Source organism: Lepidochelys kempii, chromosome 21 (assembly GCF_965140285.1).
Source record: "Lepidochelys kempii isolate rLepKem1 chromosome 21, rLepKem1.hap1, whole genome shotgun sequence".
Lineage (NCBI taxonomy): Eukaryota > Metazoa > Chordata > Testudines > Cheloniidae > Lepidochelys > Lepidochelys kempii.
This window is the reverse complement of record NC_136400.1, coordinates 5,203,045-5,228,875: the sequence shown is the minus strand read 5'-3', so window position 1 is coordinate 5,228,875 and position 25,831 is coordinate 5,203,045. Positions and strand designations below refer to the sequence as shown.

General features: G+C 47.1%; 1 protein-coding gene across 1 annotated transcript in view; it reads left to right on the top strand.

The window, feature by feature from the left end:
• The window catches only part of LOC140901502 (complement receptor type 1), a 168,762-nt gene that overhangs the window by 50,006 nt on the left and 92,925 nt on the right, over positions 1-25,831 (top strand). Inside the window, exons 9-20 of the mRNA XM_078849847.1 lie at positions 1,012-1,200; positions 2,748-2,847; positions 5,048-5,130; positions 6,168-6,362; positions 9,202-9,390; positions 12,071-12,259; positions 14,357-14,422; positions 15,930-15,990; positions 16,639-16,733; positions 22,496-22,649; positions 25,014-25,381; positions 25,477-25,575. Of these exons, the coding sequence (XP_078705973.1) occupies positions 1,012-1,200; positions 2,748-2,847; positions 5,048-5,130; positions 6,168-6,362; positions 9,202-9,390; positions 12,071-12,259; positions 14,357-14,422; positions 15,930-15,990; positions 16,639-16,733; positions 22,496-22,649; positions 25,014-25,381; positions 25,477-25,575 (1,788 nt within the window). The remainder of the gene's footprint in view (positions 1-1,011; positions 1,201-2,747; positions 2,848-5,047; positions 5,131-6,167; positions 6,363-9,201; positions 9,391-12,070; positions 12,260-14,356; positions 14,423-15,929; positions 15,991-16,638; positions 16,734-22,495; positions 22,650-25,013; positions 25,382-25,476; positions 25,576-25,831) is intronic.

Sequence of the window (25,831 nt, the reverse complement as noted above, 5' to 3'; positions counted from 1 at the left end):
GGCAGGGAATCCAAACGCGAGTTTTGTGAGTGGTCAATATAACAATCACATCCAAAGCTGTGAGAGCAGATCGGATCCCGAAGACAGGATGCACAAGGAAAAGAGGGTGGGCTGAGGAGAGAATCCTGGCAGATTCTTGCTGATGGGGCAGGGGTGGGGGAGAGTTGGAGGATCCACTGAACTAGACCTGAAAGTACAAGATGGAAGAGTCAGGAGAAAAACCATGAGAGGATGAGTGACAAAAGCCAGTAGATGATGGGATTAAAAGAAGTAGAAATGCTTGATGGTGTCCAAGGCACTAAGAGGTCAAGGAGAATGGGATGGGGTAGAGGTCCTGGGAATTATGTGAGACTTCAATAAAGTGGAGAGGATGGACACAGCCCGGGGCAGGTCACAAGGTTCAAGCTGAAGACCACCACCGTGGTTGTAAACAGAATGTTCAGTTAGAATTGGAGATGAGGAGCAGGGGGGAAATCTGTCTTTCTCTTTCTACATGCTTTAATCTACCAATGCCTTTCTCTCTCTTAGCTCCTTCCTTTTCTCTTTTACTCCTTAGTTTGTATCACCCGCTGCTTGGAGCAGCACCCAGTTAACTTTGTCCAAGTTGCTTGCCTCTCTTCCTTAAAAATAATTGTAAAAAAATCTCCCTTCCCCTACATATTTTGTAAAGCGTCCTGCTCTAATGCTCAGATGCTGTTCCGTGGCTGTACTGTAATAGCTGCTGCTGCCTTTAAATAGGGCTACCAGATTGCAACTCTGAACAAACGGGACGGGGGTGGAGGGTAGTAGGCGCCTACGTAAGAAAAAGTCCCAATAAATGGGACTGTCCCTTTAAGAACGAGGCATGTGGTCACCCTACCTCTAAATCATAAACTTTTGGCGAAGGTTTTTGAAAAACTTGTGTGTGTGTGTTTATATATAAATAGAAAGCTAAAAGTACAATTTTGATGCTTATCTTCATAGCTAAATCTTTCAGACCCTGTATCTTTTTTTTTTTTTTTTTTCGGTTAGATGACTGTGGTGCCCCACCGAGGTTAAAATCTGCTGCCTTAAGTAAGGAAGATGAGAGGAAGAATTATCATCCTAGCGGGTCCACTGTGCGTTATGTCTGTCGTCCAGGATATGAGAGGACCGAACTGACACCTGTCATTACTTGTCTTGAGAATTTAACATGGTCAGAAAGCCCTGAGTTCTGTAGAGGTGGGTGTCTTTTTGGTCACTTTTCTCTCTCCATTGAGCGAGTGGCCCTCTGTGAGCAGACAGGAGTGTTTTGTGTTAAACAGGTGTTTCACATTTCAGCACCGGCTTGTCAGTTTTAGTTTGGAGAAACCTTTTTGTCAGGTTTTGATGTTAAATTTAAATGAAGCTTTAAATGGAGAGAGAAAGCATAGTGAGTACTTTTGAACAGTAGACAGCGTTTGCAGCAGTTAAGCTTTTCATTGTGCTTCCCAGCAGCAATCAGAAATCACAAATAATGCAGTAAAGTTAATATCCTACTATGGTAAATATCCATTTAAAAATGGTGAGCACAGTATCCCTGGAAACTATATATGAAGGAGAATAATCGTATTATTTTTGTCATTTCCAAAAATTCACACATTTAAAAATTCTAGTCTCGGACACCACTCATTCAGCACACAGTTCAACCAAACGGCATCACCGTATTAAAAAATAAATACAATATTCAGTAACTATATGTGTGGCAAAGTTGTTCAAATACCAAAATACATAAAAAAACTTAAATGACAAATGGCCCACATTGTGAAGAATACCGTAAGTTTTGGCAAAGCTACCTATATTGAGTCTGTATCTGTTGTATTCCCTCAAAACCCTACGTTAATACAGGATGAGAGGAAGGAGCCAACTGAGTGATCACCCTTAACCACAGCTCCTTGCATGTATGTGTTATATTCTGTTTGACAAACATGGGCTGTATCTTAATACTGATGTGCATTTCTTGTGCTGTCTTAGATTCAAGTAGTCTGACATGCCTGATTAGGAACATACTTGATGTATGCAAGAGGCCATATATTTTTATGTGCAAAAATCCTTGTCCACATCAAGGACAGAGATGTTTTCCCAATATACTCATTAGTGCTGTTTGTAGCTTTCTCTGTGGCTCCCTGAATGCAGCATCTCTCTTCTGTTTGGCCTGTGGACATGGTGAATTTTTGAGTGTGTGTTCTTTATGGTAATAAGTGCCTGGCACCAGAGGAGGCGTCACAAATAACTCCCTGTCCCAGGTAGGAGGAGTCTCTGCCACTGAAGTTGACAAAGTGATATAATTAAACACTTAATGTGGACAATAAGAATATCCACAGTTAAGTAGGGGAAAAAACCCAGACAGGAGAGTGAACTAACTGGACTGTGAGTCTGCCATTGCCACAGTCCACGGGCGGCCAAACTTACTGACCCTTCAAGCCGCATACACATACAACAATCTTCAGACGTTCAAGCGCTGGAGCAGGAGGCGTCTGCTGGGGCTCGGGGCTTCACCCCACTCCTGCTGAAGCCCTGAGATCCCCGCTCTGCTGGGCAGTAGCCCCTAACCCACCACCCTGCCCCAAGGCAGAGGTCCCACCCCCGCGAGTGTGGTAGGAGGGCTCCGTGAGCTGCTCTTTAACTGTAAAAGAGCCACATGCGGCTTGCGAGCCACAGTTTGGCCACCCCAGCCATAGTCTCTTCTAAGTATGTTAGAGTTTGTTGCAGCAACATAACGTGCTAATAGTGATCTCATTCTGTGCTAGGGAAATCTTGTGGTGTTCCAAAAGGACCAGAGCATGGCAGAGCTGTTGATGTAACAAATGTCCTGTATGGTGCAAAAGTCAACATAATTTGTGATGACGGGTGAGTTTTGGGCAACCGGTGCTGAGTAATTCACAGAGTTTAGTTTGGTGTAGAGCTACTGGGGAACAGTGGAAAATTAATAATAGAAATTGCGATCTAATTTAAAAACATAATCTGAGCAAGTGCTACAGATCTGCTGTCCTGGCTTCAGGGCTCTATTTAAAAAGTATAACCTTCAAGCTGAATTTGGCCAGGTGTGGATTATGATCCCTCAGTCCTCCAGTTGAAAGATTAAGTTGGGAGGAAGCAGGTGCAGCTACGGTATCATGGGGTGTGCTTCAATTTGTTCAAGCTGCTGTTGGAAAAAACTACCATAATATGTGATCGGATTCTAGTTTCACTGGATTGTGCGGGTACTTTCTGGACATCAGAGTAATTCAGCAGGGAAGCACATGGCATGAGCATGGATGTCTTCGTTTTAATTAATATATCCTTTTGTTTTTCACTGTGTCACCCATTTTGGTGGTATGTGCAGGCAGCAAGGTTTAGATCCCTGTGCCGAGATTAGAATGATTGGGAGGGGCTGGTTATGGAATAAATTGCCTAGGGAAGTTGTGGAATCTCTGTCATCGGAGATTTTTAAGAGCAGGTTAGACAAACGTCTGTCCGGGATGGTCTGGAAAATACTTAGTCCTGCCTGAGTGCAGGAGACTGGACTAGAAAACCTCTCGAGGTTCCTTCCAGTCCTATGATTCTCTGTCTTCAAACCCCACAGCGATTGGGAGACAAAGAGAATGACTTTTCCTGTAGCTGAGCTATCGGCCTACTTCTCAGGTGATGTAATACCAGCTAGCTGTTATCAGATATCAAATCACTTTACAAAGGAGGGCAGTATTGTTTACCCCATTTTACAGGTGGGGAAACTGAAGCGCAGAGGGGAAGTGACTTCCCAAGGTCACCCACAGGCCAGAGGCAGAAATGAGAATGGAATCCAAGTTTCCCGAGTCCCAGTCCGGTGGTTTTTCCTCTAGGCAATACTGCATCTGAGTTGTACTCACAAGAATGTCCGAGCCATTGTTGTGATACTTCACATTTTCCTGTGCAGAAGCGTACAGGAGCTGCACACCTTGGAATTGTGTCCGCCAACGAAAACTTTGGGTTTAAGTGGGCTGATGAGGTTTGGACATTGAGAGGTTCAGGTTTGGAAAGAGTGGCAGCAGCGGGACAGCCCTTGGGCAGCTGTCTTCTCGCCCTGTTGTTTCTGCCAGCACAAGAGGCCTTTGCATGTAATGTTCTAAGTTGGAAGAAAAGCAGTAGCCACCTGGCCACAAATGATGTTCATGTCTATCCCTGTTAGCCCCTGCCGTTTCAGCAGACTGGTGAAAGACCCTGCAGAAACCAGCTTTACTAGGGGCACCTCTCATCTGTTTCTCTAAACCTCTTTCCCAAATAAATAAGGCCACGACCTTTAGCCTGTAGTGTTAAAAGAAGTAGTGAAGGTAAGTGACTGCATTGCCAGTATGCAGTACCGTACTTCCTGTGCAAGCATTAGCTAGCGCTCTGGCTAAGTGGGTCTTGGGTGTGGACTGTTGGCAACTCTTTGGTAGAAGAGCAGAGTTAAAATAGGAAGAGGAATGATGGCACTAAACAGGCTGAGCTACTGACTTCCAGAGTGACAGAGATACCCTTTGAGTACCTTTCTCCCCGTTTAGCTGGGGCTGTAATCAAAGGGGTAGAATGACAAAAGCACACATCCGGAACACTGTTCTGCAGATTGGAACGAGGGAGGTGTGACGCAGCCTCTTACTCTGCAAGCGCAAACCTCTTTGACATGCAAACACTTTAACAGTCTTGAAAATTACTAATTTCTTTAGTGTTTTTCAAATTCTAGAACGTACCTAGGGACTTCTTCCACCTTCTGGAGATGTAAGAAATAAGCATTAAAAATGTGGAGAAAAGACACTTACTTGTTGTTTCCCTTTGCTTTAAGGTTTAACAAAGGTATTGCCCAGTAATTCCCAAGCATGTAGCTAGTATAGACTTTGAGGGGAAGGATTTCACCTGCTCACATGGTCTCTGCAGTCTTCAAGCCACCTATTTGCTTGTTCTACATTGACTTTAACCAGTCAGCATTCCTTGGTCCTAGGGATCATGTTAGTACTTACAGCAGGAATGACCCTACAGGTCCAGAATTTTGGAAGAGGGGTTATTACAGGAGTAATTAGATAGTTAGGTAAGAAGCTTTTTCTCTTTTCTTTAGGTTCAGATTACGTGGGCGGACTTTCATCCAGTGTTTGTGGAAGGGAGATCAAGTTGAATGGAGTCCACTTCCAACTTGCCAAGGTCAGGCTATTTTTATGGATTTAAGAAGGACTCATGATTGGAACTGTTGCAGAGTAACCATTACAGAGCTCACAGAGCTTTCATGTGTGTTTCATATTCACTCGATGTCGATTGTCGATCATATATATATATTTTTGGGAGCGGGGAAATCTGATGAAAGTGTAGGAGGATCCATTGTGTTGCTGTTGCCTTCTGTGGAAGCCACACTTCAAACAAACAAAAAAACCCCGCAGCCCTCTCTATCCCTACAGAGCACTCCCCTTGAGATTGCTGTCTGGTGTATAGATTCCAACCCAACTAACGACCTCATCACAATTGAACCCTGAACACGGGGATGGTGGAGTTGGATTGGTTTCTCATTCCTCCCCAAATAATCTCTGCTGCTTTTGAAGTCTTTCATCCAACTTTTTTTTATTTAGTGTAATTCCTCCCTGTTAATTATTCTCTTCCCTTCGCCTCAAAACCAACCAACCAACCAACCCTGGGACTCCACACTCAAAATCTCAGGCTATTTCAGAGTGAAATCCAGTATTTAAACTTCTTCTTCCCAATTTATTTGCTTTAACTATTTTGTCCTTTTGGACACTACCTGGGGATCTGTCAACCAGGCTATCGCCATCTGGTCTAGAACCAGCTGCAGTTAGAAGGAAAGTCATAATTTAAGCTTTCAGCTTCTGGAACATTGTAGAAGCGCAACTATTGTCTTTCAAGGATGTCAATCAAAGAGCCAAGCTCCTTATATATAATGTGGGAGAGGGATGTGGTCTGACAAGGCTGTTATCCAGGATTTGTTTAATGGAGACAAAATCTTCTAGCTGAACGGATGTTGGGAGTGGAGAAAAGTTTGAAAGCGGAAAGCCTTGTAAATCTAAGGAAGGTAATGCCTCGCATTTTGTTAAACACAGTACTAATTACACTCTCAAAAGGTTAAATTCCTCCCCAAAAGGGGAAAAAATTGTAAACAAGTGTTTACTTTACAATTCGCCTCTAACTGAAATGTGCATTAATATTCATGATGCCATTCTCTTTTCCTTCAGCGATTACTTGTTCTCCTCCTCCTAATATTGCCAATGGGACACACAATGGCAGCAACATGGAAATCTTTCACTGTAACTCATTGGTAACTTACAAATGTGACCCTAATTTCTCACTTACTGGAGAGGCCTCCATTCACTGTACAACTAAAGATAACATCAATGGAGTCTGGAATGGGTCTGCCCCTGAATGCAAAGGTGACTGCCTGTTTTTTTTGTCTTCCTCTTGTTCTACTTTCTCCCACCAGAAAAAACAATATTTTGGTTGCTAGGCAAACCCATAAACATGAGGAAATTGAGTTAGGCATTAATCCTCTAAAGATATAACTTGTGGGAAACCTGGTTGCTGTGGGAAACATAATCCTGAAGAAATGGCTGTCGCTTCACGTACACCAAAGGAGGAAAAATTAAGATCTCATGGGTAACCTTAATTCTGTGACTTCCTACCTTCTGAGTGCTCTACAATTTTAATAACTTGTTTCTGCTGTGGGTTTTATGTAACTTGTGGGCTTTTTAAAAAGAACAAAGACGTATATGTGGAAGTAATGTCCCATCCTCTACCTCCATGTGTCATTGAGGTTCGACTCTTGGGCCTAAGGTACTGCAGCATCGACCTCTATAGTTCTTTAACTTGAATTATAATAGGTGGCAGCAGGAGTAAATTGTTATTTGGACCAACCGCTAGAGGAGGATGCACAGCACATTAAAACAATGGATTATATATGCACAAATAGCCTCATTGTGTACACTGCATAGCCAAATATTTAGATTTGGCAAATTCTTTCGGTTAGGCTAAGTGGATGAGACTTGGGTCTGCCAGATTAGAGATCTGGGTTCTCTTCCTAGCTTATGTAACTTTCATTCAGGGAGGATGGGTTGCTCAGTGCGAACTTGGGTTTTGAAGGGCACAGGATTGTTAACAGCAGTCAGTAGAAATAATGAGAGTTGAACTCATCATCTCAATATCTTAATTAATGATCTGGAGGATGGGGTGGATTGCACCCTCAGCAAGTTTACAGATGACACTAAACTGGGAGGAGAGGTAAATACGCTGGAGGGTAGGGATAGGATACAGAGGGCCCTAGACAAATTGGAGGATTGGGCCAAAAGAAATCTGATGAGGTTCCACAAGACAAGTGCAGAGTCCTGCACTTAGGACGGAAGAATCCAATGCACCGCTACAGACTAGGGACCGAATGGCTAGGCAGCAGTTCTGTAGAAAAGGACCTAGGGGTTACAGTGGACGAGAAGCTGGGTATGAGTCAACAGTGTGCCCTTGTTGTCAAGAAGGCCAATGGCATTTTGGGATGTATAAGTAGGGGCATTGCCAGCAGATCGAGGGACGTGATCGTTCCCCTCTATTCGACATTGATGAGTCCTCATCTGGAGTACTGTGTCCAGTTTTGGGCCCCACGCTACAAGAAGGATGTGGAAGAATTGAAGAGAGAGCAGCGGAGGGCAACAAAAATGATTAGGGGACTGGAACACATGACTTATGAGGAGAGGCTGAGGGAACTGGGATTGTTTAGTCTACAGAAGAGAAGAATGAGGGGGGATTTGATAGCTGCTTTCAACTACCTGAAAGGGGGTTCCAAAGAGGATGGATCTAGACTATTCTCAGTGGTAGCGGATGACAGGACAAGGAGTAATGGTCTCAAGTTGCAGTGGGGGAGATTTAGGTTGGATATTAGGAAAAACTTTTTCACTAGGAGGGTGGTGAAACACTGGAATGCATTACCGAGGGAGGTGGTGGAATCTCCTTCCTTACAAGTTTTTAAGGTCAGGCTTGACAAAGCCCTGGCTGGGATGATTTAATTGGGGATCGGTCCTGCTTTGAGCAGGGGATTGGACTAGATGACCTCCTGAGGTCCCTTCCAACCCTGATATTCTATGATTCTATTATTCTATGATCTCCTGATTCCCAACGCAATGCACCTTCTCTTAGGCCAAAGGATATTTTGACTTGAGGGATGGAGATGCATAGTTCTGAGTAACATATGGCAATACCTTGCAGCAATGCTCCGTCAGAACAGCATGTTCAGGGGCTTTAGAAGTCACTCTAGGAAGTTTTGATGAGTAAAACTGAAGGGAAATGAGAGATATTGGCAGTTTGTAACTCACGTTGGCAGCAAGAGGCACCACATTGAGCCTTTCCCATCCCTGCTGCAAACCACGGAACTGTTAGAACTCTTAAAAAAGAAAAAAAGAGAGAGAGAGAACGTTTGTAAAGGGAAGTGGTAGGCAGCTCAATGTAGGGGTTGCTATGGGCTTCCCCTAGAATATATGAATGGGATCCCAGCAGCAGTCTGCAGGGTAGCCCAACTGATAGTACATGGGCTCTCGCTGTGACAACGTGTAAGTGGGGTAAGAATGTCTTGTCTCTAAAGCTGCAGATTCCTAAATATTGGTTTGGCAAGCTCCTGGCTCTGAGTGGCCAGCTGGTGATGGGAGACTAATATAATGTTCATAACTGCTTTTTCCCTCTTCTTTTTGCCTTAGTCATCATAATTACCCAGGACAAACCCACAACTGTCCCTCTCGAAGGAGCAGAAGGAGCTGGTACTTCCTTTGATAAATTGGAAGAACTTGGATTTGCTAAATGTCTAGAATTTTGGATTCAAAATGTGGCGCACTTGGAGTGTGGGTGGGAGCTTGAGAGTTGCTTAGGCGGAAGTTAGTCATGCAGTGGGGACTCAGCTACTCTGTGCTGCTAATCCAGTCACACTCTGCACCTCCACCATTCTTCTGCAGCGTGGTTGCTCTCCCTAGGCTAATTCCTGTCTTAATAACTTGACCTAGCACAGCAGTGAAGACATGCCTTTAGTTTAAACCCCTGGCTGTGTGAAGCTCATCTGTGCTCATAGGCCACTGGAAAACCTGAGGAACCCCCCACAACAGGGCTCACTGACCTGTGGCAGGTCCCTGTAGCATCTAAGGCATGTCAGAATCCTTTTCAACAAAGGCAGCTGGGTGAAATTATTTAAAATCAATATCTTTCCTATTGAAATGAGAGTATGTTCTTATGTTTTTCTGATAGGTCTGTGTGGGACCCTGCCAAGGCTCCGTCGTGCCATCCCCCGTGATACTAGTCGCACAGAGGGCTTCCCTATCAACGCAGAAGTGACATACAAGTGCGTTGATGGCTGTGTTAAAATCCCTGGAAAGTCGGACACTGTAGTTTGCCTTTCAAACTCAGAGTGGTCAAGCATTGGAGAGTTTTGTGATCGTAAGTATTTTATTTTCTCTGGAACAAATTTGCTCGGGCCACCCTTCGCTGAAGGAAATGTCAGACTTTCCCCCACTGAATAGGTCTACTCAAAATTAGCTTTAATAACTAGTTTCAAGTTCCTTGCTGGATCAGTGACAATATACAGTTAACCTGCTTATTCAATAATCTTGTTGCAAAGCAGCCTGGGAACATCCATCAGTGAGACGACTTGTGCTTGGTTCCGAAATGTGCGATTAAGATTGACAGGAATGGGAAGTAATTTTATATTTGAGTTTTAACTTCAAAGAAATAGGTGGGGATGCCTCCATCCTCGGGATGCTCATACAGTTTTGCTGCATCACCTGGCATATATGAAATAAAGCTGTTTCAGAAATGATACAGCTGAACAGTACCACTTATATTACATAAAGGTCCTGGCCAATGGTAGCCAGGGGGCGGTGCCTGCGGGTGAGAGCTGCATGGAGCTGCTTGCGCGCCTCCGCCTAGGACCCAGACCTGCTGCTGGCCGCTTCCGGGGCACAGAACGGTTCACGGTGCCAGGATAGGCAGGAAGCCTGCCTTAGCATCCCCGCTGCACCGCTGACAGGGAGCTGCCCCAGATAAGCCTGTGCCCCAATCCCCCTCCCCAGCCCTGAGCCCCCCCCAATGGGGGAGAGGGGGCTATTCCTGCACCCCAAACCCCTCATCCCCAGCCACAGCCCAGAGCCCTGCAGCCCTCCCCCACGCACCCCAACCCTCTGCCCCAGCCCTAAGCCCCTCGCACACCCCTCATCCCCAGCTCCATTGGGGCGCAGGTATCAACAATTTTCTTAACTGGGTCACCAGAAAAAAAGTTTGAAAACCACTGCCCTAAAGAACTCTAAATCCAGATTAACAAGAAGATGAAACAAATGGGTGAAGGTGGTTGGGAAGGAGGGCAGCCTGTTTGCATGTAGATTAGCTGTGCTTGCAGTGTGGCTGGCCTCGTTTCTGGCTTGTATAAAATAGCAGGGTTCTACAGGCACTACAGCAAAAATAGGGGTTTTTTTAGAGGTCAAAGTAGCAGCTATGGAAGAAAGCCTGGAGGTTCTCTGGAAGTGGCTGAAGAGGCGATGGTTGGGTATGCTGGTAGATCTCAGCTGGTAGTTGACATGACAAGATGAGACCTCTGGTAGGTAAGGCAGGGCTGTGAGGAGATGTGCTTTGAAAGAGAGGATACAAAGCTTGTTTTTGATGTGGCAAAAAAGGGAGTCCTGGTGGAGGGATGCAGAGAATAGGGGTTTACATAATCTGAAAAAAAGCCAAGTCCATAGAGAAGAATATAAGGGCCTGGACAAGAGCTTTGGCAGTCTGGACTGAGAAAAGCTGGATCTTGGGGAATTTAAGAAGGGAAAATGGCAAGATTTGGATACAGCCGGGACATGGTCAGGCTTGACAAAGCCCTGGCTGGGATGATTTAATTGGGGATTGGTCCTGCTTTGAGCAGGGGGTTGGACTAGATGACCTCCTGAGGTCCCTTCCAACCCTGATATTCTATGATTCTATGAGGGTCCATAGAAAGGGCTGAGTCAAAACTAATGCCCAGATTACAGGCATGAGCAGCTGAGAGGAGGATGATTTTGTTCAATCGGTGGCGACTGAGGATGTGGAGAAGGAAAGATTTGCAAGGGAACACAAGCTCTGTTTTTGCCATGTGCAGTTTAAGCTACTGGCAGGGAATCCAAACGGGAGTTTTGTGAGTGGTCAATATGACAATCGCATCCAAAGCTGAGAGAGCAGATCGGATCCCGAAGACAGGATGCAGAAGGAAAAGAGGGTGGGCTGAGGAGAGAATCCTGCCAGATCCTTGCTGATGGGGCAGGGGTGGGGGAGAGATGGAGGATCCACTTTATTAGACCTGAAAGTACGAGATGGAAGAGTCAGGAGAAAGATGATGGGATTAAAAGAAGTAGAAATGCTTGATGGTGTCCAAGGCACTAAGAGGTCAAGGAGAATGGGGTGGGGTAGAGGTCCTGGGAATTATGTGAGACTTCAATAAAGTGGAGAGGATGGACACAGCCCGGGGAAGGTCACAAGGTTCAAGCTGAAGACCACCACCGTGGTTGTAAACAGAATGTTCAGTTAGAATTGGAGATGAGGTGCAGGGGGGAAATCTGTCTTTCTCTTTCTACATGCTTTAATCTACCAATGCCTTTCTCTCTCTTAGCTCCTTCCTTTTCTCTTTTACTCCTTAGTTTGTATCACCCGCTGCTTGGAGCAGCAGCCAGTTAACTTTGTCCAAGTTGCTTGCCTCTCTTCCTTAAAAATAATTGTAAAAAAATCTCCCTTCCCCTACATATTTTGTAAAGCGTCCTGCTCTAATGCTCAGATGCTGTTCCGTGGCTGTACTGTAATAGCTGTGTACTGTACTGTAATCTGCTGCCTTTAAATAGGGCTACCAGATAGCAACTCTGAACAAACGGGACGGGGGTGGAGGGTAGTAGGCGCCTACGTAAGAAAAAGTCCCAATAAACGGGACTGTCCCTTTAAGAATGAGGCATGTGGTCACCCTACCTCTAAATCATAAACTTTTGGCGAAGGTTTTTGAAAAACGTGTGTGTGTGTTTATATATAAATAGAAAGCTAAAGGTACAATTTTGATGCTTATCTTCATAGCTAAATCTTTCAGACCCTGTATTTTTTTTTTTTGTTCGGTTAGATGACTGTGGTGCCCCACCGAGGTTAAAATCTGCTGCCTTAAGTAAGGAAGATGAGAGGAAGAATTATCATCCTAGCGGGTCCACTGTGCGTTATGTCTGTCGTCCAGGATATGAGAGGACCGAACTGACACCTGTCATTACTTGTCTTGAGAATTTAACATGGTCAGAAAGCCCTGAGTTCTGTAGAGGTGGGTGTCTTTTTGGTCACTTTTCTCTCTCCATTGAGCGAGTGGCCCTCTGTGAGCAGACAGGAGTGTTTTGTGTTAAACAGGAGTTTCACATTTCAGCACCGGCTTGTCAGTTTTAGTTTGGAGAAACCTTTTTGTCAGGTTTTGATGTTAAATTTAAATGAAGCTTTAAATGGAGAGAGACAGCATCGTGAGTACTATTGAACAGTAGACAGCGTTTGCAGTAGTTAAGCTTTTCATTGTGCTTCCCAGCAGCAATTGGAAATCACAAACAATGCAGTAAAGTTAATATACAACAACAACAACAACAAAAGAACCCAAACTGTGTGTTTCTGCCTACACTGAAGCCATCAGTAAACCTAAGTCTTGCACTTAGTTATGATGAACAATATGGGTACAAGTGAATATGTATACTCCATTTTTTCATACTAAAATTCTTAACATTAAAGACTATAAATTTATTAGTGAGGTATTTCCTAAGGACCAATTGTTTCAGTTATTTTAGGAGTCTTTGAAAGGCCACTTCAGTGCACTCTCTACCTTCCTTGTTACTATTGTAATCTTTCATCCAATTTCCCTAAAAATCTTAGCGTGAGTTAAATGCAAAACTCATTGACATCCGTGATGGCAATTCTGCTCAATCTTTGGAAGGAGTTACCGATTTAATGTCAAACCAGCAGCTACGGAAGATACTAATACTGATTGCAACACTTTTTACATATGTCTACAGTGCAATTCAAAGACCTTTGGGCTCAGGCTCGAGCTGGGGTTGTAGGTCCCTGTGAGGTGGGAAAGTCGCAGGCCCGAGCTCAAATATCTGCATTACCGTTAAACAGCCCCTTAGCCCTAGAAAGCAGGCGTGGGCCAGCTGCACTTGTATAATTTCAATGTAGACATACCCCAACACCAACCTATGATGACATGCTAGGGTGGATATTCTGATACCCCATCCAGACAGCCCACGTGTAATAACACATAGCTGGCCAGTGCAGGCTTGGAAAACTGTGGAAGAGAATAGTTCACATCTCTTGGTTTATATTGTTGAAAGCCTTTAAATTGAGATTGGTTCAGCCATTTTCCTGCCTGTTACAATGTGGCTGTGAGGGGCTGGGTCACAGACACCCCCTTGGGACTGCCACCTGATGTGCTGAGACTACCCCTGAGCCCGTTTCCCCTGCCAGCTTGGGACTCCAGAACCCTGCCTTGTTGAGCCAGACACGCTAGCCTGCTACAAACACAGACCCAGGTCTGAACCACGTCCCCCAAAAGCTGCAGGCTTAACTGAAAACGGCTTAAGAAGTGCTCCTATCTCCAGCACCCAGATACCCAGTTCCCAAGAGGATCCAAACTCCAAATAAATCTGTTTTACTCTGTATAAAGCTTATACAGGATAAACTCATAAATTGTTCACCCTCAATTAATCATTGAAAATCTTATTAAATGTAAAAAGTAGGATTTAAGTGGTTCCATGTAATAACAGAACAAAGTAAATTACCAAGCAAAATAAAACACACACACGCAAGTCTAAGCCTAAAACAGTAGGAAAATTTCAGGCATCTCCTTGGGGTGGAGAGGCTATCTTTTGAGCAGGCTGAAGACAAAATGGAGGGGTTTCCAGGGTCTTACATAATCTCTCTTGTGGGTGGAAACCCCTTTGTTCTCCTGTGTAAAATCCCCTCACCAAGATGGAGTTTGCAATTACCTGGGCAAGTCACATGTCTATGAATGATTCTGCTTTTTGTAGGCCAATGCCATTGGTTAGTTTGAACATTCCCAGGATGTGGATTGGCGTCTCCCAAAGTCCATTGTTAGTTAAGCATACTATGTTTACCAAATCTGACTTATGTGCTTCCTACAGGAAACGCTTTAAATACAGGCATAGAGCTAATGCTCATAACTTCAAATATAAAAATGATACATGCATACCAATAGGATGAATATATTCAGTAGATTAATAAACATATTTCTATAAAGCTTTATGGGGTGCAATGTCACAGAGGTGTTGTGGCTTCATATGCATGGATTGTGGATGAGTTCCTGTAAGTTATTGACATGAACATGGTTTCATATTTTAGCTCACATTTTTGTTCTCTTAAGGGCCTGGCATTGATAAACACATGATAAACGGCATGGGCATGGGCATCGGCATCGGCACAGGCATCAGTAAGTAACTTAACACTGAAAAAATAATTTGAAACACTAAAGCTGTGATTGTTTTGAGGTCCACAGTCCAGGCTATTTTACTATTGCACTTCCTCTATCTCATTCCTACCCCCCGCTGCTTAACTCCTAAAAAGTACTTGGATTTAGTTGCCTTGTGGTGCCATGTAAAATATATGCCCATGGTTGAGATTGCTTATTTGTCTGGTGCGCACCAACAATGGAAAGGATAGGAGTCAGGAAGGGAAATTGTCAGAAGATCCAAGCAAACCCTTCCTAGGTTGGATTTGACAGTCTAGCATCTTTGGAATAAGAAAGTTGTTACTTATATAAATGAAGTTCCCACCATTCAGTTCGTCAGTCTGCAGTGCAAAGGGCTCCACTTACCAGAGCATGGGTGTTCAGTCATCACGCTAGCAAATTCTGAACACACCTTTCCCAAAGAATTCCCACAAAGCCTGTAGTAGCTTAACCTGTGTGAACAGTTTTTTCACTATATAGGCCCCCATTCATCAAAGCACCTAAGCGTATGTATACAATCCTACTGAAGTCAATCAGAATTAAGTTTGTGTTTAAATGACTTGTTAAATTGGAGCCATAGAGCAGCTTTGTCAAGCAGTGGGTAAGGTCCCTGTGTGCTTGAAGCACAGTGTTAGCCGACGGCCAAGGATGTTTGGTGAGGTGCCAGCTATGCCCATTTATGCCATCCGTGACTTTAACCGCTAGGACACACTGTCCCTTCGCGGCGGGCAGCCCGGGCTAGGCTGACGGATGCCCCAAGGTCCTAACAACTCAACGCTAGGCTCTTAGTACTCTCACCTAATGGCGAGGCTTTAGAGCCAAAACGGCTGAGGTTCCCAGAGAAAACAAGTCAGGCTTATGCATAAATGGTTACCAAAATTTATTAAGCTAGATTCTAATCATGTGGTTACAAAATTGCTAGTGCCTACTTATTTAAATGTAGAGATGTTACACACACAAACAAGTTACAAAACTGAAGCCACAATCCCAAAGAAAGAAAACAAAATATAGAGCTCTATTTCAAAATATGTGTACACTAAAGATAGGAGATCAGGTGTGGGTGCTTCTTACCCTCCTTGCATCTCTCGATTCCAGCGGTGCCAAGCCAGGATCCGTCACTCAATTCCGCGGAAAGACGAATAAGGGACAAGGCGTAGGGACCCTCTTAGCTGCAGAAGCCTTGGGAGGCTGTCACTTATCTGACCAGCAGATAGATAGTGAACTACTGGACATTTCTTTTATCAGGGTAAATATTTTCCCACCTAGGATGTTGGTGTGTGTGCATTACGCTATTTAGTAGGGGCTATTGCTGGAATATATGTTAAGTGCCCTGTTCCGGCTTCCTCCTGTGTTTCCAGCAATGCTGGTCTGAGGAGGAAAGCTTCTCATAATTTCTGGTCTGGGATACAAGAGGGGTTTTTCCATACTACTTATCTGTGAAGTTTGCTAGATTGCCTGATCACTGTTTTGTTTTTGTTTTCTCTTCAAGGTGCTTTCAGCATTTGTGCTGGGATCGTTGTAGCTTACATTTTAGGGCAAAAGAAAAAACGGTAAGCTCTGATATTTTTTTAAATTCTTTACTAATTTTCAACTTATCCTCATGGCATTATTTTACATTTTCAGCAGGGCATGTCTTTTGTTGCATGTACCTGGATGTCAGGAAAAGTTACATATAGGGTGCTCTGAAAATGCATCACTGAAGGAATGCTGTTTAGTTGGTCTCTGCCCTCTCTCGGAGTCCCAGAGCTGTTCGTGACCAATAAACATGGCTTACAACTGTATTTTAAAAAGCACCTGCCTGGTATTGTTTATATGGTGAATGAGATTTCTAGTATGACTACTCCCTGGAATCTAGTGAGTGTGCTCATGCAATCCTATTCCGTTTTGTCATGATCATCAAGCAGGTAGCTTGTTTAAGATCAGCTTTATATTCAGAAGCCCAGTTTGCAATGTCATTTGAATAAAATATCCAGTGTTGGCAGTTCGTAAGCGAAAGTAGTCCAATGTTGACTCACATGTGTCATGTCATGTGCAGCTAGAATTGTAAATAATCTGTTCTTGATTTTATTGAGCTGTAGAGTCTCTAAAATAAATTATACTTCTACAGAAGTGACTGTGTTTCTTTATCCAGTTCTAGCTTTAAATATGTTCATGTAACTTTATAATCAGCAAATGTTCTCTCCTTTCTTGCCATTCAGTTCTTACGGTGTAAATCTGGATTCCCGAAAGCATCACATTACAACAGAACATGATTTCCAGATGAGTGAAACAAAATCTAATTTGATCTTGAAAGGTATATATTTTTAGAGAAAAATATAAACCCATTTGAGACTAGAGTAGATGTTTACAATATTAAGTGCAAATTGAGAATATAAATTATGGGTTATTCTTCTTTGCCCCACATCATGAACAAGATGTGTTTCATTAGAGAGAGAAGGCATGCAAAAATATTTCGTGTAATTTATTGAGGGGGCTGATCTATGTCCCCTCCTCCCCCACAGACAATACTTCCCTGACTGGGGCTATTGCTGTGTAGATTTTCTCCTGCTTTTTCTAAGATTTTGCCATAACCTCTGCTTTAACCTGAAATGAGTTTAAAATGTTTCTGTTCTGTGCAGTTACACCTAATACAAGAGCTAGTATTTGTTCCTGACAATACTGAAAAGTACAACCAATGAAAAGTTTACTAAAGAAAGATGTGTGTAAGACTGAAGTACATACCTATTTTGATTGTTTGTCTTCCTTTTGCAGTATAAATGACTGATGCTGGCTGATGGCTATGGAAATCATGGGAAAAAAATAGACACCCCCCCCCTCAGGCAACTGCTGTTACTTTCACTACAACTTTGGAAAAAAAATAGACCCCCCCCCCCCCCCGGCAACTGCTGTTACTTTCACTACAACTTCTTTCCTCTGTTGAGCTGGGCTGGACTTGTACTGTCTTATAAGATTTAAAATGTTATTTACACCCCTTTTCCACAAATGAACAGAGCCCCATCCATGTATTTGTTTTAAACAACCAAATGTTGGTCCTGTGCACTAGACTGCATATATTGTTAAATTGGCACAAACAACAGACAATCCCTTTTTCTTGCCTAATTTTACAACAGGCTACATAACAAAGCACCGTCATGACCAGAAGTGCTGTGACTGAAAGAATAGGAGCAAGGCTCAGTTCTGCTGCTCACAAGATTGCATACATTAGAACAGGCCCCACCTGTTCCTGGAATAGTCATCACACACACCTCCTCCCCCCCAAGGAGTTTCTAAGAAGGATAAAACATGTCATTTCATTTGACTACACACTCACAATCTCAGCTCCCAGGCTGGGACTGACACTTAGGTAGGGTCCAACCCCTACCTTTAATCTCTTGAAAGGTGAGGTTTGCATTCATGAAGCTTATGCTATATAGCCTGAACGTGGATACATCATCTATTTCTGACTGACCCACCCCCCAAATATGGCGCTTCCATATTGTATAGGCTGACAGATGTAACAATCAAAGAATTTTTCTTAAACTACAGTATGGCTCAGGCTCCAGCCAGCGCTGAGAAATGTCCCCCCTCTGAAGAACCTAAGGAGAATAAATATATAAAACCAGAAAGATTATAAGCAAAATTGCATGTACTAGTTAGTCTGTATCCCAAATACACCATTTCCTAGCAGCCTACTTCTCCCCAGGTACCGGCCCCGACCCGACCCGTCCCCGCCCCTGGGCAGAGAATCCCCCAGACACCATCTGGCAGGAGGAGCCCCACTCTGGGAAGGAAGGTTTCCCAGAAGCACCGGGGCGGGGGGAGAGCGCGGTACCTTCCCCTCAGCCAGCGCCCGGGCGCTGTAGCGCGGGGAGCGGCCCGGCACCGCTCCGGCTCCTTCCTTGCTCTGGATGCTGGAGCAGCCGCCGCTCTCTCGCGCGGGAGCCGCTTCCGGCTTTGTACCCCGCCCCCGCCTCCCCATTGGCTGGCCAGGCGCCCAATGGGACGCTGTTCCCCAACTGCGCATGCGCCGGAGGCCGAGCGTCGCGTCGCGTCGCGTCCCGTCCCGCCCAGGCTGCCCCTACGCTAGGGACCCGCTACCTGAGCCAAGCCCGGCCCTGACGCAGAACAAAGACACCAGCAGAGGGCGGCAGAGGCCTTAGGCCAGCCACAAGCCCGCCTCTGTCCCCTTGTTTTATTACCCCAACCCCTGAACTTGCACAAAGGGGACAAGGGGGGGGTATTACCCACCAGGAGCAGGGACCAGCCCCTGCACCCTCACCTTCCTCTGGGGCAGGAGCTGCCTCATTACCACCCCCACCAGCCCCCGGCTCTCAGTGGGCAGGAAGACCTAGGTACACCCCCCACCCACTTCAGTGTCCAGCCAGTGCCACCTAACACTTGCCCAAACAAACAGTACATACTACAGGCTTGGAAGGCTGAACTCAGGGCCAACACTTGGCTTAACCACAGGGGCCAAGACTACAGAAAGTGAGAATAAAATTAACAAAGAAGAGAGTTTGGCTGAAGACATTTCTCTCAGCCAGAGTCGGCTGCGGGGTTTTCAGCTAAGGCTGCCTGCAACCCACGCTGTCTGTTGGCTTGCTAGGTGTGGAATGAAAGGGTGCCTTCTGTATATACCCCAACATTCATTGTCTTTACTCCAAGGCAGGATCATCACCCCGGCCTTGTTTTCGCCTGCCTGCTTCTTTTCTGTAGAGTTGGCATCTCTTTATTACATAGACTTTGTATGTAAACAGGTATGCGTTCTGTTATTTTACAATGCTATATTTACATCCCAACACACATGCACCTTACAGAGTTTAAAACACATTTCCAGTACATACACACACACCTCCTTACATAGTTCTGTACAACACTGGACCACACTATGAATGCCTAGCATGTCCCCAGCATTGAGAGGTTTCAGAGTAACAGCTGTGTTAGTCTGTATTCGCAAAAAGAAAAGGAGTACTTGTGGCACCTTAGAGACTAACCAATTTATTTGAGCATGAGCTTTCGTGAGCTACAGCTCACTTCATCAGATGCACACAGTATGCATCCGATGACGTAACCTGTAGCTCACGAAAGCTCATGCTCAAATAAATTGGTTAGTCTCCCAGCATTGAGGTGACACCTCACCTCACATGCTTTGGGAGAACCAGAATGTTTGTATAGCAAACTCAGGAGGTTTCTGTACCTCCCTTACCAGTTGCCATTAACGTTGTGTGTCACAAACACCAGACCCATGGCAGAGAGTCAATGCGGGGATTTGTGACTAGCCACCGAGCCCTTTTGTAACCCATCAAACAAGTAACCCCCTGGTCCTAGGAGGTGGATTGCAGTGGCCCTGGGATCCCTCTGTGTTGTAACCAGAAGGCAATGCGAACCAAACACCCGGGTGATGCAAAGGAGGTAATCTACATGTTGCAATAGTACTGCTTGGCCTGTGACATAAGCAGATAGGTCACTTGTCAAAAATCCAAATACATTTCTATTTTGCCCCAGTACAAATTACAAAAGGTACCTTCTGGTGTCAGTACCTGGAACGCTAGTATCTGAAACAAGGAGAATGAAAGGTATAGAACAAGTTACTCCCAAGGGCATTCTGTACCAAAAGAATAAAAATTCTGTACACGATATTTTAAAAATCTGCAAAATTCATTTGTCAAATAAATGTGAAGGCTCCAGCATGGCATTGGGGAGCACAGGCCACTGGCTTCATAGATGTGGGAGATCACTCTGCAGCTCCCCCTGGGACTCAGCAGTGAGGCTGCACCCAACCCTGACATGGCACAAGGACAGAGCCTGGCCCGGAAACAGCCCAGAGCCCTGCCCCTCCTTGCCAGGTGCACTAGCTGTGAGCAGGCAGGATCAGCAAGGCAGGGTCCCAGTCTAGAGGGACTTGGTGTGTGGGGATCCAGGTGGGGGTTGAGAGGGTTCTGGGTGGGGCAATCTGGGTGCAGGCAGCTCAGTGGGGGGATCCAGCTGTGGGGGGGGGACACCTGGATGCACAGGGGCTTGTTGGAGGGTTTGGGTGCAACAGTAATGGGACTGAGGGGGGGGTGTCCAGGTGAACATGGTTGGGGCTCAGAGGAAGTGGGGGTCTGGCTGTGGGGGGACAGAGCTTGGTGTTACCTGAAGTTGGGCCAGCTAGTAAGCTTAGGAAGGACTAAGGACTCACCAGAGTTTGGCAGAAAGCAGCACATTTATTATACTGATAGCTAAGCTCAAAAGAAAAAGGGGGGGTCACACTCTCATACTTACGCTCCCAGGACAAACATGGCACGAGAGATGTCAGGATCCTTCAAGGTAAGTGTCCCACTGTGCAGCAATGAAGCAATGAAGCAATTCTGAAGCACTTAGAGGAGAGGAAAGTGAACAGGAACCATCAGCATGGATTCACCAAGGGCAAGCCACATCTGGGGTGGGGAGCAGGGGCTGTTTATACAGGGATCCCCATGGGCGCTCCGGTTTATAGTTTAACTCTTTGGGAACGGCACAACAGGCAAAGCAAGAGGAGCTTAACCAAGTAACTTTTACCCTCAACGCACACAAGAGTAATGGATATTCAGATAGAACAAGCAAAGCCCATATGGCTCCCCCACTCCCTCCCTGTCTCTGCTCACCTCCCCATCTTGCTTTTAGGGACTTGAGAGTCCACAGGGTTGTCCTCCTGCTGGCATTGTCAAGTGATACTCAGCTGATGTACCAGGCCATGTATTTCCAGGAGCTATTGAAACATTTCAATCCTGTGGACCAGGCCTCATCTGGAATCCTAGGTCCTATTTGGAGTCCCAAATAGGAATCCTAACTAAGACAGAGCAGGACAACTACAACGCTTAGGGAAACCGCCCACAACTCATCAGAGAGGAGACTGAAAGAGTTTGGCTTGTTTGGCCTAAAAAGAGCAAATGTGGTTGCTCCCTTTAAGTACTCCAGGGAAGGGAGGGGAAAGAGCCAGTAAAGCTAAAGGACAACACTGGCCCAAAAGCCAAGGGGGATAAACTCACCAGGGATCAGCTGAGGCTGGAAATGAGAAGCCTGTTCCCACCCCCAGTGGAGGGGGAAGGTTCTGGAAAACCCCAAACTAGCAGCAAGCTAGAGCAGTTTTCAAAGAGGATTCTCTGTCATAACCCTCCCCATAAAAGAGAGCCTGGCCTAGATCCGGCCCTTAAATATACTTCCTGGCCCTGCTTTACTCACTGATCAGCTGCAGGTGGTGAAACTCCCTGTCCACCTGGAGATCCACCTGGCTCCTCCTCCTACCAAGGCATCCACAGCTGATGAGGACTGTGCTGTCAGCCCTTACAATGAGCTGCCCTGAGGGTCTGCTGACAGCTCAAGGTTCTCATAGATCTCAAAGCTGGAAGGGACCCCTGTGATCATGTTATCTGGCCCCCTGCCTGACCCAGGCCCTGAATTAATCCCTGCTGGAACCAGAGCAGATCTCTTAGGAAAACACCCCGTCTTGATTTAAACCTGGCCAGAGCTGGAGAATGCACTGCAGCTCATGGGGGGAGCTGTAAACCAGGATGCCTACTCTGTCCCCAGCACTGGGAGGGGATTGGGGTCTAGTCTGGAGTAGAAGCCAGGACTCCCAGGGCATGGACAGGGACGGGCGCAGGGGAGGGAGAAGAGGGGATTTACCACAGCCCAGGCTGTTCTCTCCCCTGAATGTCCTGGGATCTGCCAGTCAAAAGGACCTCTGTACCAGCCACCTACTGAGCAATAAGCCAGATCAGTGCTCCCCTCAACTCCCCCCGCCCCCAGCCTGGGCACTGATCCACAAGGCCCTCTCCTGCTTGCCTAAGGCTCCCCCTCCTATAACACTCTCCCACCCTGCTCCTGGTCAAGTTCAGGATTCACCTTGCCCAGGCCACCTTCAAGGTCTGTGCCTTCAACGTGCGCTGCTTTGGAGAGGCCAAGTGGCCAATGCATGGGTGATAAGAGCACAAATTGAGGTGCTTGCTGGGGCCTGGTTCTGAGAGCGGCCTGGCTCCACAGGCGGTTTTTAGGGACCAGCCTGGCTCTGGAGGGCTGGAGGTGGGTCTGTCACGGGCTCTGCCTGGAGAGCAGGAGCTGATGAAGCCAATGCGGTACCTGGCTGCCCATGCCTCCCTGCTCAGCATGCGTCTCTGCAGATCCTGGTGCTCTGTGACATTGCCATGGTGCAGCAGGACGGAGACACCACAGGAGAGGCTGTCCCAGCCCTAGCGAAGGAACTGACCGGGTACCAGGCCCAGCCACGAGGCTCAGGTTCTACTCCTGGTTCTCAAAGGGGAAGGATGGGTCTCGTGCAGTGGTTCTCAAACTTTTGTACCGGTGAACCCTTTCACATAGCAAGCCTCCGGGTTTGACCCCCATTATAAGTTAAAAACACTTTTTTATATATTTAACACCATTATACATGCTGGAGGTGAAGCAGGGTTTGAGGTGGAGGGTGGAGACCACTAACAGTTCAAATCTTCACTGACAGGAAGTGCTGCAACTGAAAGATACGAGCAAGACTCTGTGCTGCCGCTCACAAGAGGCGTGTCACACAAGGCTCTGACCAGGATCTCGGGGCTTTAAGCCCCCTTTATACCTCTCTGATTCTGGGCTCCTCAGGCTCTGAGGGCCTGTGCAGCCTCCTGGGTACATTAGAGCACAATGCACCCACACAGGTCCCACCTGTACCTGGAATAGTCACAACCCCGCATAACTCTCACCAGCTTTCCCACTGCCGCTGCCAATGGGTTTCCCTGCAACCAAGAATTCCAAAGCATGAAGTGCTCTGGCCACTTCTCTTCATGCCTTTGGCAGTACCCTACACCAGGGGCTGCATGAGAGGCAGCTTTCGGGCTGCATATGCCAGGATATGCTTTCCCTGCACTGCAGGAATTCCTTTGGGGACCACACCACTCCCTTTGCAGTCCCCACACGCTGCAGTTCTCACTGTGTACAGTTTCTTAGTATTTTTGAAAATTTTATTGCATGCAACTATAATAACCCCTTATACATCTCATCAGCAGGACATGAACTCGCAATTTCTGACACTTGAGTTCAGATAGCTACTACTAGAACTATAGAGGCCTTATAGCTGAATTAGGGAAGAGCCTGGCTTCCTCACTTATCCCTACTCCTGCCTAGTGTGGTGCCCCCAGAGTGGGAGACGCTCTACCATGGCCCATGTGCTATCTATGGGGGCAGGTTGGAGCCCCAGCCCCACTGTTTGCCACAACCCCATTGCAGCTCCCAGGCATCCCTAGTGCAACGTCTTCCTGCTGCAGGGACATAGTGTCAGAGTTAAGAGATGTGGGTTGTTTTTTTTTTTTTTTTTGGCAGGGTGCCAACATTTGTCTGGCAAGGCATGAGAGTGAAGGGAACTGGTGATTTTTTTTTGTTTTAAGTTGATATCTCAGCCAACCCTGAATGGAATTGCCTGGGGGGGGACATAAAAAAAGGCATGTCTCTAACCTGAGCGCTTTCTGTCTGCTGAATTTCAAAGGGCTGCTGTAAACAATGGCGATGTTTGAGAAAATCTAATTTCACAAGACTCTGTTGTAATAGAAAGATATTGCCACTCTCCATACAGGGGTCACTACCAGCTCCGTCTGTGAGTTAGAAAGAAGGGGAACAGGCGGTCTAAATTGTAAACAGACACCATTTCCCCTGACACTTTGCCTGACTAAATGTGGCTAGCCTTTGTGGCCAGATCTCAGCAATGAGCCCACTCTGAGTTCTGCGGAAAGGAGATTTATAAAATACGATATTCTTTTTATTAAAACATAAAACAAATGTGAGCGCTACTCCTGCAAACTGTACTCTTGTGAGCAGACCCTGTCGTTGTCTGGAGCCCCACTGAAACCAAGGGCCAAGCCGCAAAGGCTCAAGGCTCCAGCAGCAGAGGGCTGATGCCTCTTGTTAGACAAGCACCTAATCCACACGTGGGTGACATAAATATCACATTCTCAGTGACAACTTGTATATTCGCAAAAAGAAAAGGAGTACTTGTGGCACCTTAGAGACTAACCAATTTATTTGAGCATGAGCTCATGCTCAAATAAATTGGTTAGTCTCTAAGGTGCCACAAGTACTCCTTTTCTTTTTGCGAATACAGACTAACACAGCTGCTACTCTGAAACTTGTATATTGTGTTCGCAGAGATGCAGTAAAAATCAACACTTTGGAGGCAGATCTTCCAGTCTTTATGTAACGCTGACAGACCCCGATCATTGGCGGGTGGGACTGAACCTGGCACCTTTAGAGTTTACTAGTGCACCAGCCTCTACTGTATGAGCTAAAAGCCAGATGGCCCTTAGCTAAGGCCGTAGGGCAGACTCAGTAATCCTGCTCTAAGTGGTCTCAGTAGCACGAGACGAGAGAGAACAGCACGCCCAGGACGGGTGTGGGTTACATTTGCTTCTCACTCCATCCTTCTTTAACCGCCCACTGCAGTCAATGACTCTTGCCCGATTCAAGACTGAGGCCTGATCTCTGGATTGCGCCCAGGGGTTCTCAGACGAAGGGGGGTCATAACCCCTCACGGAGTCACCGGGTCAGTGCAAGGGCGGCGTTGCGAGCTGTCAGCCTCCAAACCCGGCTTTGCCTCCAGCATTTATAATAGTCAGCCCCCCGCTCGGGCCTGGGCCGGCCGCAGGCTCGAGGTGAGGCACCGGCGACCGCGCGGGACGAGCCAGGCCGCGCCTCACCCGCCCGCCCGCTCATCGCTGCAGGGAAACCCACAGGAGCGCGGCCGCGCCGCCGCCGCCCCCGAGCGGGACCCGGAGCGAGCTGGAAGCGGGGCCTGCCCGCCAAGGGCCCCGGCCGGGCCCCGCGTGCCCGTGAGCGGCGGGGGCGGCGGCACCGACTGGAACAAGGGACCGGCGCCGCAGCGCCCCCGAGCGCGCAGCCCCCCAGCGCCGACCGCCAGGAGGCCCCGCCCCCGGCCGGCCCGCTCGCGAGCGCTCAGCGGCGACACCGGCCCCGCCCCTGCCCGGCCGCTTCCCCGGCTCGCTCGGCGGCCGGCAGCTGCGCCAGAGCCGGAAGCTGCAGTTCTGAGGCGGCGACGCCCTAAGGCCGCTCCGCCGCCGCCGCCGCCATGGTCTCGGGCCCGCGCTGCCCGCCGGGCCTCTGGGGGCTCCTGGCGCTGCTGCTGCCGCTGCCCGGGGCTCGCGGTGAGTGTGGGCGGGGGGGCCCCGGCGGCCCCTGCCCGGGCACAGAGTCCTCCCGGTCTCTCCCCCCCTCCATCGGTGCACGGCGCCCCCGGGCCTCCCCGTCCGGCCCCTCAGCCCGGGCTGCGTCGAGCTCGGCCCGCGGGGGGAGGAGGGGGCGAGGGGGCCCGAGCCGCGCGGCAGCGACCCCAGCCCGGCCCCTGGGGCGAGCCCCGCACCTCTGCGAGCCTCGAGCCCCCGCGAGCGCTTCTGCCTGGGG